At 35.6% G+C, this 16,038-nt stretch overlaps 2 protein-coding genes across 2 annotated transcripts; both read left to right on the top strand.

Moving 5' to 3' along the window:
- The first annotated feature begins 1,164 nt into the window (after positions 1-1,164).
- bmp15 (bone morphogenetic protein 15) lies at positions 1,165-3,491 on the top strand. Its single transcript, XM_046851907.1, has 2 exons — positions 1,165-1,623; positions 1,862-3,491. The coding sequence occupies exons 1-2, from the start codon at positions 1,269-1,271 to the stop codon at positions 2,701-2,703; spliced, it is 1,197 nt and encodes a 398-aa protein (XP_046707863.1). The 5' UTR covers positions 1,165-1,268; the 3' UTR covers positions 2,704-3,491.
- A 10,121-nt stretch (positions 3,492-13,612) lies between these two features.
- leap2 (liver-expressed antimicrobial peptide 2) lies at positions 13,613-15,358 on the top strand. Its single transcript, XM_046852165.1, has 3 exons — positions 13,613-13,804; positions 13,983-14,152; positions 14,248-15,358. The coding sequence occupies exons 1-3, from the start codon at positions 13,730-13,732 to the stop codon at positions 14,291-14,293; spliced, it is 291 nt and encodes a 96-aa protein (XP_046708121.1). The 5' UTR covers positions 13,613-13,729; the 3' UTR covers positions 14,294-15,358.
- Positions 15,359-16,038: the final 680 nt, after the last annotated feature.

Raw genomic sequence — 16,038 nt, 5'->3', positions numbered from 1 at the left:
TGGACAACTGTCAAGTCAGCAGCCCTCCCCGTTGATTGTGTTGCCAGAACCAGACTGAGACACCATATAAACATTTACATTTACATTTGCGGCATTTATCAGACGCCCTTATCCATAGCGACGTACAAAAGTGCTTTGAGTCTCTAGTAATGAATAAATCTACACTGGTACGCAAGATTACAAACTTAATATAAATATAACCCTATAATTCTACGAACTTGGAAGTGCTAATTTAAGTATTTTAGGAAGAGGTAGGTCTTCAGTTATCACTTGAAGATAATCAGGGACTCTGCTGTACGGACATCTAGGAGAAGTTCATTCAACCACCTCGGTGCCAGAACAGAGAAGAGCCTTGAAGTGTACTTACCTCTCATTCTGAGAGAAGGAGGTACCAGTCGAGCAGTGCTAGAGGATCTCAGACAGCGTGGTGCAGTGCGAGATGTGATGAGGTCACTGAGGTAAGATGGTGCTGGTCCATTTTTGGCCTTGTAGGCAAGCATCAGTGTTTTGAATCTGATACGTGCAGCTACTTGAAGCCAGTGAAGGGAGCGCAGCAGTGGGGTGGTGTGGGAGAACTTGGGCTGATTGAACACAAGTCGTGCAGCTGTGTTTTGGATCATTTGCAGTGGACGAATAGTGTTCAGGGAAAGACCTGCCAGCAGAGAGTTGCAGTAGTCAAGTCTTGAAATGACAAGAGACTGAACGAGCACCTGGGCAGCCTGTATAGACAGAAATGGTCGAATCCTTCGGATGTTATAGAACGCTCAGGAAACCTTTGCACGTGTTCAGATTTAATTAGCTGATTAGAATGTGACAGCACGAGTCTCCACTATTTAACTTTTTCACAATAATAACATTTTTTGAGATACTGAATTTTGGGTTTTTATTAGCTGTAAGTCATAATCATCAAAATTAAAAGAAATAAACACTTGAAATATCAGTCTACGTGTGATGAATCTATATAATATACGAGTTTCACTTTTTGTAGTGAAATTACTAAAATAAATCATCTTTTTAATGATATTCTAATTTACTGATAGATGCATCTATAGAGTATTTCTATTTGCACTACCAATCCTACATGCGTTTTTCAGCACCAGAGATCGCAGTTTCAAGCAGGTGCGTGTCTCAGGTGATTGACGTCGCGTCGATGACGTAAGAGGCACGGACTTGAGAGGCCGCAGAATCCATAGTCATGCGGCAGTCAGGTGACTCTCTTTGAAGATGGTAGCCTCGGCGGTTGTTCTCATCCTTGCCAGGAGTTAAAGATGAAGGCCGCCTGCAGTCAGGGTTTCCTCAGACTTTGCGTACTCTCGTGTTGCTTTCTGCTGTTGCCCGCGTTCACGTGCGCGGCGGACAAAATGGCCTTTTCCCCGTCGCACCTCGGGGTGCTGGCTACAGTACAGGGTCGCCGAAAAAGCCACCCCAAACAGAGGAACCCGAACAGTAACGCGTTTTTAAATAAACAGACGGAGGACCAAAGTCTGCAGTTCATGTGGAGTCTGTATAGGAAAGCGGCCAATGTAGACGGCAGGCCGAAACAACGCAAATTGTTTGGGTCGAACACCGTCAGGTTGATTCGTGCATCAGTCACCGGCAAGCGCTTCTATTCCTCACCAAATGGTAAAACTTTTCTATCCTGCATTCAATAAATCACACAATCACACATACAGATACTGAGTTTTTAAACACATCATATATCCAAATCTGTAGTTATGGACCATTTCTCATATGCAGTGTATTTTAAAAAGAATGATAGTCACTGTAAAGTATTTTAGATAATATATTTAAGCATATGTATAAATGATTGCTTAACAGAAAATGTTTTTTCTCCCCCTTTTCTGGCTGAAACCCTGGTCAGACCTGCTGTATACTTACACTGTGCAATATGAACTGGAAAATCTTCCACTAAGCAAACTAAACCGGGCATCTTTTATTCACCTGAGGTCACCGGTGGCATCATACCCTCTGTTTCTGTGTGAAGCCAGAGTCTCATCTTCCTCCTCATCCTCATCAGAGCGTACTAACAACACGGATGTTGTCATCCTGGGCCCTCAAAGCATGTGGACTGAATCGGATGCTACGTCCCACATGTCTTTGCTTCGAGGCAGCCTATTTGTCCTCTATGTTCAGTACAAGTGTTGGGAATCTGGCCCGGTTCATTCTGTTGCGAGACACAGGACACGCAAGCGACAGTTCCCACCGCAAAACCACTTGAGAGCCCCTGCCTTGCTTCTCTTCTTGGAGGAAGAGGGACATTCTATGGCATGGGCAAAGTATGCTAAAGCCACCCCTCACTCTGGCTCAAGGTCACGCCGCTCTAAAGAAATCGGCAGCATCGGATCTGACATTCCCAACTACAAGCGGTCCAAGAACGGTGTCGGCAAGAACCAGTGCAAGCTCCACTCATACCGTGTAACCTTTCGTGATCTCGGGTGGGACCACTGGATCATCGCTCCCCCTATGTACAACCCTCGCTACTGCATGGGCGACTGCCCACGCATCCTGCACTACGGCTACAACTCGCCCAACCACGCCATTGTCCAGACTGTCATCAGTGAGCTTGGTGTTGCTGACATCCCTCTGCCATCCTGTGTGCCTTACAAATACAAACCTATTAGCGTTCTGATGATGGAAAAGAACGGCAGCATTGTCTACAAAGAATATGAGGACATGATTGCAGAATCCTGCACTTGTAGATGACTGTGGGCTCGAAATACACCTTGATGATATTGAAGAACTGAATAAAGTGGACTTTTGTGCAGTTCTGCCTCCACTTTTGACCTACTGCTGCCATCTGCTGCCACGGATAACTGATTCACTGTAAAGGTATGCTATTGGAGAGTGAAGAGATTATCGCCTGACGCATAGATGGGTTATAAGCTGTGACAATTTTCTTTTTCTTTTTTTTTTGTTGCTTAAATGTATCCTTTTTCTGTTTGTATGTATGTCTGTGTGCCTTTTTCATGTGTTTGTTGTAATGATTGAGAGGAAAGGAAAAAACTATAGTTTTTTCTATTTGGACTATTTGATATTACATGTTTGTATCTGACTTAACTGTTAAAAGGTTCATTTAAAAAAAAAAAAAAAAAAAGTTTTTGGAAAAAGGGAAACAAAGATCTATGATAGAACTTGTGTGGTGTCTTTGAAGATCAACCTGTGTGTGTGTGTGTGTGTGTGTGTGTGTGTTTGTGTCTGTCTATGTGTGGCTGGTTGGACTAAATAGAATAATGCTGCTGCTGTTTCAGATGCTGCTATTGTGACCTCTTTTGAAAATGATGTAATTTGCACAATTTTTCTAGTCAAAGGCAAGGAAGGGGACAGGGTCCTTGAGGGTCCTTTATCTGTATGAAAGATGTGCATATGGTTTATGGAGGTGAACATTTCATAGACATGTTTCTTAAAGAAAGATTGAAGAGAATCATGAAGAAAAATGATTGTTTTAGAGATCTTGAAAGATGAAATAAAGAGCATATTTTGTAAAAAAGAAAGTATTTTTTGGTTGCTTGTTACTTTTTGGTTATATTTAGCTTTCACAAAATCAGTTCCTTCAATAAATGTACAATCTTATCTTCAATATAATTAACCTCATAAAGCATTTTAAAATTGCTGGCCAGTGATCCATCAGTTGTCACATCTACATATTTGCGAACCTTCATTGCAAAACACTCGTGGTCTGGGTGTCGTCTTCTCTGCAATAACCAGGTTATATTTTTAATGCAATTTACTCACTTGTCTGGCTTTAGAATTAGCAGAAAAGACAGCAGAAAAGTTGTCAAATAAGTCACCTTACATTCCTGTTTTCCATTGACACATGATGAGCGTAACAAACTTATTAGTACAGAGATTAATTCTTAGGGTAGCTCAATCATATTACACAGAGGACAGACATGTTTTGCTTCATTGTAAAACTCTGTACTTGCTCACGTTCATAATAGTCTGATTCACTGTGAACATCCGAGTATGCAGCAGTTGCTTCCAGTGGCCAGGACAGCGTTTGCTCTGCTGATCATCTGTGACCCATGTGCCTTAGACAACAAGTCTGATATTCTGATTATCAGGCACAAAACTCCCATGAGTTACATTACCAACATATGGAACAAGACTGCTTGTGAATTTACCAATCCCTGGGAAACAAGTGTAGTCAGACCATGTATCCACTGTCTAATTTCATCAGCCTAGAAAAATACCTGACTTATCACCTCCAGTAATCAGGTATGCCACCAAAACAAGTATGATTATAATAAAAAAGCTTAATAGTTTAAACATATTAAAGAGAAGGTATTTTACTGTTGAAAATATACCATTATCCACTACTTTCTTACACAAAAATCCCTTCCTAGGGGAATTTTCTTATTTCCATTTTAACATGTTCGATCATTGCTAAATGTCCATTAATAACACTGACTAATGACTGATGATTACACCAGGTATAAATCAAATACAAAAGATATGTAAGGAACAAAAACATTTTTGGCAGAGATCAATAACAGTCTCGACATTTAATCCTTATTGAACTACAGAGGGCAGTCCACATCAACTTTAGAATCTAAAAAAAAGCTTGAAATGTCACTTTGGAAGATTGCAGTCCCAAGATCTTTATTGCAAATTTCTATTCTTAAACATTACAGCAAGAGGATCAGTGCTTGTATTCTCTCCAGGAAAGCCTTCATATAGAATTAATAGCAAAATAGATAAATTAAAATGTAAAAAAAATTGTGCTAAAAAAATAAAACTATCCACATTGGATTAAGCTAACTTTCAAAAGATTTGCTGTATTTGATTCCTTTTCACCAGCATGTTAAATATGTTTCTTGGTTTAGGTTTATTCAAACATTAGATTACAACTGTATGCTAAAAGTGGGTCAGTTCTTTGCATACTTTGTACCACTGAAGGAAGAGAATCCACCCCTGGTAAATTTCAGGATATCACAAATTTGAAGGTTTGCAGAAATATTGTAGTTATGTTGGGAAATTTTTTTTAATATTTATTTATTTACAATTTTATATATATATATATATATATATATATATATATATATATATATATATATATATATATATATATATATATTTTTTTTAATTAATTAATAAATGTTTTTCTTGCTTTTTCTTGTCCAAGCAGCAGCAGGTAAATCATTTGTTTCACTGAATCAACATTTAAATCATTTTCTCTGAAATTAGTCTGGTCCAGGACCGCTTCTATCTCTTTTTTGGCAGCTGTTCTACTTCCCATTGGAACAGTGTGCTTTTTTTTTTCTTGCAATCTGAGTCCATGCCAATATTCACAAAACAGTGCCAGGAGGTTTTGGCTCTATGTCAGAAAGTCCATTATATACAGTTGGACTACATGTAATATATCTATAAGGGGTTTACCATATAACTGTCCAAAAGGATAACTTCTAAGGTTTGTGAAATGTTAGTACCATGTTGAAACTGGGCCAAAAAGGTTTTCTTACCTGATATATTTTAATTTGATCAAACAATATTCACAATAATGCACTATAAGACACATCAACAATGCAATAGTCAAGGCAATTGTATTTCATTAACAGCAAAAAAAACAATATACATGTTAATTACTTGATCATATTTTGGTCATGTTACATAATAAAGTTAATAATAGCCATGAGAATAAGTCACACTTAGACATAAATGTATTTATATAATTAGAATTATATTCAGTTTGCATGTACCACTGCTTAATTGTTCTCAATAGGCCATGGGTTGCTTTCCTTAACCCTTTTACATGATGTAAATAATTAAGATATAAAATAGACGTTATAGGAGCTTCAATGCAAAGCTTTACATAATTCAGTAATATACACAGTTATGTCCAGAAATCCCTGTTAGTAAACATACTTCTATTTTCTATTTTAATAACATTTTTAAAAGTTAACATGGTCAATATCACTTCATTTGAATACATTTAAACGGTCACTTAGAAATAGTGCAGAATTTCGAAATGTATTATTAATAATATTATACATTTCCTGTCTTAATTTCCTTTTTTCTTGTTTTTTTTTTTTTTTGTCAACATATAAAAGGAAGCTTGGGGTATTAAGGGATAGAGATATTATACAGTACATGTGTGTGTTTTTTAAAAGAACACACATGCCTTTTGTTAAATCCCAATATATAAAAAGCCTTGCCAAGCTCTATGCAGACAGACTGGAAAGGACTGATTGGCTCTAACCACAACCCTATTTCACACCTTTGGGATGAATTGGAATGCTGACTGCACCCCAGACCCCCTCACCCTTAATCACTGCTGACCCTTGTGGCTGAATGAGCACAAATCTGTATGTGTATGAGTATGTGTGTTTTAGGTGTGAAAAAATGCTGTAAAGCAAGAATGTAAAAAAAAATTTAAAGTTAACAGAATGGAAAGTAAATGACCTAAAAGAAATATAAATCAATATTTGGTGTGACCACCCTTTGCCTGCAAAACAGCATCACTTTTTTAGGTACACTTCACATCTTTAAAAGTAAATTGGCAGGTAGGTTGTTTATATGCTCTTGAAGAACTAACCACAGATATTTTGTGAATGTACGCTGCATCAAATTCCTCTTTCTTTTCATGTAATCCCAAACAAACTTGATAATATTGACATCAGGACTCTGTGGCAACCAGACGATCACTTCAAGTTGTTCTTATTGAAACTTAAGATACTTCTTACTCACATTGGCTGTATGTTTGGGGTCGTTGTCCTGCAGAAGAATAAATTTGTGGCCAATCGGATGCTCCTTGATGCACTGTTGCCTGCAGACACTCATTATACTGCTTATGATTTTTTTAGCAAACATATAATTTCTGCTATTGCTCAAATATTTCAGATTTTAGTCAATCAGTCCCAAGCACCTGTAGTCATTTTTCTGCATTCCAGTTGCTATGTTTTCATGCTTAGTTGAGTCACATAACCTGGTTTTCATGTTGAAGGTATGATATTTTTTACCCACTATATTTTTATGACCACTTCTAGCCATAATTCTCCAGTCTCTTGAGTCCCACTGTTTTCTGCCATTTTTTTGCTGATGGCAGTGCAGGACATCTTCCAAAGTTAGCATGATGTATCTTTAATGCTCTAAACTAAGTGGCCTTGGCTGACCACTGCATCCATAATTCTTTGTACTTCAAAATAGCAGCACATCCTGAAACCCCAGTCTGCTTCAAAACTTTGCCTGAGAGAGACCTTGCTGATGCTGTCTAACTACCTTGTGTCTTGTTGCTGTGCTCAGTCATGCCATGGTGTATGACCTGTGACATGAAACTGTCTCCCACAACCTCACCTTAGTAGAACATTTTGGCTGTTCCTCAACTAGTTTTAAGCCCAACATAGCTGTTTCTGTTTTAGTTAATGACTGCGTTTCAACCCACATATGAAATTGATGATCATTAGCATCTGCTGGGTAAAATTGCTTAATCATGCACATGAATTTGACCCTTCAAACTCCCTGATTTTGTGCAAGTGTATAAAGTGTGCAAGTGTAAAAAATGAAGGCCAAAGTGTAGTAACACAAAATATTGATTTGATTAAGATTTCTCTTCTGTTCAGAAGAACATATTTTTCCATTTTGTTATTTGATAAAAATAAACTATGAACACTTATTTTTTGAAAGTATTCTAACTTTAAAGCATTTTTTTCACAATTGCCTACTTTTACACAGAACTGCATATGCAGTATGTACATAAACATATATGTGGGATGGCTATTTGGTCCATTGCATATTCTGAAAACGTTGTTTTGTACATCACAGCTTTTTATCATGTGCATTTTGAAAGCTTTTGTCATTGCATAAAGTTTAATTATGTGTCATTCTTGATATGCTTAGAATTTTGCACAACATTAACTATCCACCATAAATCAAAATAAGCATGACCTTAGCCACTGGAGCAAGCAAGAGATACTACTGAAAATATGAAAACATGTTTAAAACAAGGACACACTCTTGTGAAATGTGCTAAGTTCGGGTATGATATTAAAGCATGGAACATCATATCCAGAAAACATCTGAGTCATTTTGGACCTTTGTTATGGGTTAGAGCAAGTCAAACTCCCCTGTTTCCATTATTTTACTTTTTTACCATTTTATTTATGACTGCACAATGAATATATCTCACAAATTGAAGCTAGTAGCACATTGCATCCATATTTGCAGTTATGCCAGCAACATTTAAGATAAGATTTAGGACCCTGTAGCTAATGTTACCTTTAATCTGAATCTGGATCATTATCCAGTTGAAAGGAGAAGGGTGTAAAAAACTGTGAGTGAAGAAGCCTTGTATGCTCAATCGTGCTGGATTCTTTATGGTCATTTGTGCATAATATGAGTGTTCATGTATTTATTTTATATGGATCGTCCAACACAGTATGATTGCTTTGAGACTTTTAGCCTCACAGACTATTAGCATGCTATTAAAATTCTTTCTACAAGTGGAGTTGTGAAGTGTTTCTACGGAAGCGCATTGCATTCACAAAAAAAAAATTCACAGCCAGGATCTCATAATTATGACTTAGTAACTCATAATTATGACTTACTAAGTCATAATTATTACTTACTAACTCATAATTATGAGATACTAAGTCATAATTATGAGATAAGGATCTCATAATTATGAGATAAGGATCTCATAATTATGAGATACTAAGTCATAATTATGAGATAGTAAGTCATAATTGTGAGATCCTGGCTGTGAAATGTTTTTTTGTAAATGCAATGCGCTTTCATACGTATGTTTCAATGTAGAGCTCTTATGTTAAAATATGTCAAGCACAACTGACACAATGTCTTTCACTACTCTGCAATGGTTTCAGGGCTAGAAAATGTGACCTTAGGGGTTTCATGGAATAGGAGACACTTTGGATTATGCATTTTCCTTAGACAAATATTATTTTATATTATATACTGTATATTAGACAAAATTAACTTTAACAAAATCTAATCTTAATATTGTAAATAGGCTGTAGTTATCTTTAGTGGCTGCTGTGGAGAGCAACGGAAAACTTTTGACAAACAGTAATCAAAATGTACATTTCATACAATGTATACCATGTATGTTACTCAATTTGCAAAGTAACCCTGTTTACTAGTTAACATTAGAGTGTACTCTATATTTTATATATATACTTATGTCCACACTTTCATGTGAGTAGTGTACAAAAAGTTTAGGCTTTTTTTATTATTTACTTTAATCTTTTGCCTTTCCTGTGTAGGAGTTTTTGACATTCCCGCATCAAGGAGCAGCCTTTCTTTGTGATTTAGATGTATCTATAGAAAAAGTCGCTTTATAAATTTTTTATTGAAGTATTTTTTATTAAAGGCACTGCATGGTTTTATTAAGTGTAATAGAGAAAGCATTCTTATCCTTACTGATTATTGGTAGCTTAATTTCAGTAAAAGTACAATGAATAATGAATTTACAGATAGTCTTCTAATAACATCTTAATCTGAAGCATTTTTTCAGATAAAACTAAGAACAACTAATAATAATTATAAATGGACATAAACATTGAACAGTACATTGGGTAGAATTGGCACCTCACTGCATCATGGTCCTGAGTTTGATCCTGGGTTACTCTCGGTGTAGAGTTTCTGGGAATGTTCTTAGCCTGATTTACACTGGTTCACTGGTTGATTTACACTGCCAAAAGCATGGCAGTTAGTAAATTAGCGGATTATAATTCAGATGTTATTGAGTAACTAAGCCAGTAGTATATATATATATTCAAAGTATATATATATATATATATATATATATATATATATATATATATATATATATATATATATATATATATATACAGTGCCCTCCACAATTATTGGCACCCCTGTTTAAGATGTAGTCGTGGACTTCTAAAAATTCTCCTTTTTAAAACAACATAGAACCCAAATGCAAAAAAAGAGAAAAATCCAACCTTTTATTTAAGTACATTACTTTGGTGGTAAAAAAATCACACATTTAGAAAAAAAAAACTTGAAATCATGTGTGCCACAATTATTGGCACCCTGATGTTAATACTTTGTACAACCTCCTTTTGCCAACAAGACAGCACTTAATCTCCTCCTATAACATTTCACAAGATTGGAGAACACAGAGAGGATTTTGACCATTCTTCTTTGCACAATCTTTCTAGATCATCCAGTGTCCTGGGTCCTCTCTTATGCACTCTTCTCTTTAGCTCGCCCCACAGGTTTTCGATTGGGTTGAGGTCTGGGGACTGAGATGGCCATGGGAGGACCTTGAGTTTGTGACTGCTGAACCACTTTTGTGTAGATTTTGCCACATGTTTTGGATCATTATCCTGCTGAAAGACCCAATGACGACCCATCTTCAGCTTTCTGGCAGAGGCCATCAGGTTTTTATTTAAAATATCCTGGTACTTCAAAGCGTTCATAATGCCATGCACCCTAACAAGGTTCCCAGGGCCTTTGGAAGAGAAACAGGCCCACAGCATCACAGATCCTCCACCATACTTCACGGTGGGCATGAGGTGCTTTTCGCATACTCATCTTTTGTTTTACGCCAGACCCACTTAGAGTGTTTGTTGCCAAAAGCTCAATCTTAGTCTCATCTGACCAAAGCACACGATCCCAGTTGAAGTCCCAGTACCGCTTAGCAAACTCCAGACGTTTACGTTTGTGAGTGTTAGTGAGAAAAGGCTTTTTCCTTGCATGCCTCCCAAACAGCTTGTTGGCATGTAGAGAGCGTCTGATGGTTGTTTTGGAGACTCTGTGACCCCAAGATGCCACTCTTTGATGCAATTCTGTGACGGTGAGCTTGGGAAATTTTTTTACTTCTCTTACCATCCTCCTCACTGTGCGTTGTGGCAAGATAAACTTGGGACCTCTTCCAGCCTTGTTTGTCACTGTTCCAGTTGTTTTAAACTTCTTAATGATTCCTCTGACTGTAGATACCGGCAAGTTAAGGCGGTGGCTATTTTCTTGTAGCCATTGCCTGACTTATGAAGGTCGATACACATCTGCCTTACTTGAATGGTGTGTTCTCTTGTCTTTGCCATGTTGACAAATGGGTAAGAGAATTAGGCCTCTGTGTCACGTCATATTTATACCCCAGGAAACAGGAAATCATGAATTACTAATTAAAAGTCCCTAGATACCCTGACCAACCTTAGCAACTACAGAAAAATATATAAAAAAAAAAAAAAAATTTTTCAGAGGAATTGTTAGGGGTGCCAATAATTGTGGGACACATGATTTCAAGTTTTTTTTTCTAAATGTATGATTTTTTACCACCAAAGTTATGTACTTAAATGAAAGGTTGGATTTTCTCTTTTTGCATTTGGGTTCTATGTTGTTTTAAAAAAGGAGAATTTTTAGAAGTCCACGACCACATCTTAAACAGGGGTGCCAATAATTGTGGAGGCACTGTATATATATATATATATATATATATATATATATATATATATATATATATATATATATATATATATATATATATATATACACATATATATATATATATATATATATATATATATATATATATATATATATATATATATATATATATATATATATATATACTTTGAAGTATGGACCTGGGACTGTAAATCAGCCTAGCACTGTTGCCCTTTCATAATTTTTACACTGTGTGTGTGTGTGTGTGTGTGTGTGTGTGTGTGTGTGTTTTCAAGTTTTCAAGTGTTCATATTATTAATCTGTAAATAAATGAAATTACATTGGAGAGAGTTTATTTCCAACACATCCCACAATGAGCAGCTTTTTTTTTTTAATTTATAGCTGAGTCAATTTTTGCAGTTGGAGAAGATGGGAGATCAATTTCTGAGGATGATCTTAGCAGGAGATTGCAGTTCTGTTTTTCATTTCAAGTAACATCAAAAACACTCCTGAATATCATTTAAAGTCACAGTCATGTTTTTAGGAGATTCTGCAAAACATTGTTTTATTACATTCTGTATGAACAAATATACATCTGAGGCATCTGGATATTTTTTTATTGGCATACCTTTTTACCATATTACCATACCATATTAGAGATTTACTAGGAAATATCTTTTACTGACATATAGATGTAATTTGAATTAAATTTAATTCTTCAAATGGGTATAAATAAAGGTTTACTTTGGGAATAATGTCTTTCATGTCATGACTTGAATAATCACAATGAGCTATCATAGCACAATTGATTAAACTGTGACAGGGCATTGAATGTACCTGGAATTTTCTTCTCATTCAATTCCCTACTGTACATATTCCCTATCTTCATGAGATAGAGAGGTGTCATAGCTGCAGATATCTGTAAAGTCTAAAACAACTCAAAGGTCATAAAACTTTGATTTTGTCTACAAGAAAGATGTAGTGCTTCAGATATTGACCAATTTGAAAAAAAACTGTGAAACCTTCTTTCTTACTGGTTGATCTCATTCTATGTCAAAAGAGTGCCATATGCAACTTATTTGCCCTTTGAATGAAAAGGTATTTCTGTTGCTATTAGCAAGTCGTAAGGTTTTAAAATGAACATTACAATAATTATTTAATTTGTGTGGAACCAAGGACCAAACTGTGCTCTTCAATTAAGTAATTGGTACATTCTCCAGATTATTTGTATGGACATTATACCAATAACGATGTTACACCAAGATATTTGAACCCTGCCTCAGATATTTGAAAAGGGGCATCAATCTGTGTCAACACATTGAAGGATATTAAAGGGCAAAGCCAATGATTTTGCCAAGAATCATTGCATAAGCAGATGATCATCTGCATTCAGATATTGTATTGAGAACAGATTTTTTATCAGGGGTCTCTGTATCAGACAAAAAAAAAGTATTTGTTTTAATGGGGGTTGTGAAAAAAATAGTTGCGAATACAGCGGTTTAAAATGAAATCTCCTGGAATCAATCAAATGCTGCTACGAACTATAATTATAAAAGCACAATTTACACACTGTCTAAAACAAATCCAGCTAAAGCTGTGTAACAAAGCACCCAGTTTATCTCCAATCAGTAAACCTAATAGCCTGTAAGAAGAGAGGTACTTTTAAAGAAGCCTGGGGGAAGCTGTTTTCCAGGATTCTGGAATTTAACCATATAGATTTCTATGAAATAGCCATTTTATCCCAGGACCTTGCCATTTGGCCTCGTTTGCATTATTTGGAATGATTTTGCTTTCATTCGACTGTGGTAAGTAATGTTTCTGTTTTATTAATTACTATCTGATCTTTCAGTAGGTAATGATTGTCTAATCTTATCTAACTTAAGAAAGAAACACTATTCACTTTACACAATTATACAGTTTGTATTCAATTAAAACAAATTAGTCCATGGCCCACTAACAGTCTGGAAGCACTTGATGACCGCATAATAAATTGGTTGACAGGGGGAATGATGTAAGAAGGTTATATTTGTAGTTATCAGTAACATTCTCTTGCTTGCTTGATAAGCCTGTGATGATTTGTGTTGTCCCTGGTTGAATTTTTTATTTCCCACTTGCCATAACTAAATTTTCACCCAGGGCCCTAGAGAACTGCTTATTCCCCTGTCACAAATATTGAGCAAACATGTGATGTCACAACTGGGTACAAAAAGGCAGAGAGAAAAAGGGAGGGAAGCAAAGAGTGTTCGAGGTGAAGTCTGACAGACTGAGTGTATCTGTGGTGATTGGAAAGTTAATGAGATAGTTACAATAGTCACGGTTACAGATAGAGTTCTGAGAAAGTTGTGCTAAAAAACATCCTCACAGCATGAAGGAGCAATGTCATTTCAGCAGAAAAGCTATCATGGTCTGGTGCTTGGTGCTTATGGTGCTCACCCAACAGGTACTTTTTTTTCAAATCTTGAATAAGTTACATGTAAAATTTAACATACATTTGTTTCGTTAATAATAGGTGTTAAACCATATTTTTATGATGTTTGAGATATTTAAATGAAAATCATATTTTACATGTTACTGTCACCTCTGTTATCTTACCCAAATGTATGGTGTATGTGTTTCAGGTAGCTCCCAGTCCTGTTCCAGAGATAGAGGCCCCCTCAGGCTTCGTGCAGGGAGTTCAGAGGTCACTCAAGAGAATGGCCCGTATGACGCCCCTTTGGAGAATCATGGGTACTAAACCCTATGGGGCATACTGTCAAAATAACTATGAATGTTCCACAGGAATGTGCAGGTAATCATATTCTAAGATTTTATTTCATTGTGCATAATTTAGAGCTATTGTTTGGTGTATGCATTTTTATCAAATGTTCATTATTATGCTTACAGGAAAGGACATTGCTGCTTCAGCCAATCTATAAATTCTTCAGAGTGAAAACACTCGTTTTTTCTCCATGTGACTGATTATCGAGAACCCAGACTATTTAGAAGCATCAGATGGAATTTTACATAAAGGTCTTACTTGCTGTTGGAGGTAAAAGTAATGTGCAATTTAAGGTCAGAAATTTGGCAAACCAAGTTGTTAATGTGTATGTTGATAGAAAGTGGGGCAAAAAAGTTTTTAAAAGGGCAAATAACAAGCTTAATTCATTATCATGCAATTCCATATATGCATGAATTCATAATACAAGTAATTATTTGGTTTTTCAGTTTAACCACATGAACCTCATAACCTACAGTATAATACACTATGTGTGTATACTATTAATGTATTATTATTATTATTATTATTATTATTATTATTATTATTATTATTATCATCATAGTTTTTGTTACATTTTATTACATATTGCACATTTATCAGATTTTGGGTGGTGCTAGAGATGGAGTGATGAATTAAATACTGCTAGAGCTGGTAAACACCCATTGAGCCTTGAACTACTGTAGACTGTTTCCAGAATCCCAACTCTTGGTATTAGATCACGTAATGTCTGGATGCTGCACAGATACAGCTGGCAGGAAGTTGCATGTACAACCTGGGCAGATTTTCAACCTGAGGGTCATTGAACTACAGATATCCTTCAGTGGAAAGTGAGCAAGAATGTGTGATTACCAGTGCAAAGATTAAAGACCTTAGATGAATGAAAGAAGATCCTATGACTGTAGTTTCACATATTTCTGTTCTGTTTTCTGGTGTGCTAAAGTTCTCTATGTTGTAACATTTTCTGGCTTTTTTATTTATGTAAGCTCTGATACACATCTGATCTTTTTCAAACATCTCACAGATATTCTGATATTCTTCTGCTGGATAATCTATTTATTATATTAGATTTTTTTTTTTATTGCTTTTGAGTGTTTTAGAAAATGTTCTAAAACTTTAGGTGTGCAGTGACATCATTACTGAATATTTGAGTGTTCTGAATGTTTTTAGTTGCTTTTGTGTATGCTGCTTATGATGTTTGAATGATACAAAATTATGAAATAAAATGTTTTATTATGAGACATCTGTTTGTAAAATGTCTTATAACCCACAAACTTTAGAAAATTAAAGAAATTAAAGAAAAGATTTATTTTTACAGAAGCTATATTAAAAAAATCATTGTAATTTTTGCCAATGAGAAAATGCACTATTCAATCCAATAAAAATCCAATGAAGCGGATAAATGACATGATAATTATGAAAAGGCGGTTTCATTAATACAGGTTGGTGATCCTCTCCAGCTTAATCTGCTTCTACATGCATTCATATGAGCAATGTGTACAAAGTAGTGCATACCGCTATCTATACTGATTTGTCAATGGTCAACCAAGCTTGAACAACTTCAATGAATGAGTGTTCAGAGACCTAAAGCATATTTTCTGACAAAGAAACAAATGCCTTAAACCCCAAATGACATCCAGAAAATGTTTTGAGAGTTACTCTTCACTCCGCATTTACACTGATATTATTTTCTGTCTGTATTATAAATCAGGGAGCTGTTTCCATTTTTCAAAGTACATTTTTAAATATTTGTACTACACATACCTTCTATAACGAGTCTTTGCAATTTGAGATTAATTTATATTTGAGTTTTTGTGTAAAATCTTAAAGAACATTTAATGTGCACATTTAATCCTACTTTTGAAAAGTATATTATGCAGAACAAAGTTTCAGTAACTTTTTTATTCCTGTTAAAAGAA

The sequence above is a fragment of the Silurus meridionalis genome, chromosome 6 (genome assembly GCF_014805685.1).
Source record: "Silurus meridionalis isolate SWU-2019-XX chromosome 6, ASM1480568v1, whole genome shotgun sequence".
NCBI lineage: Eukaryota > Metazoa > Chordata > Actinopteri > Siluriformes > Siluridae > Silurus > Silurus meridionalis.
The sequence above is the reverse complement of the archived record's forward strand: the minus strand, read 5'-3'. Positions and strand labels throughout refer to the sequence as shown.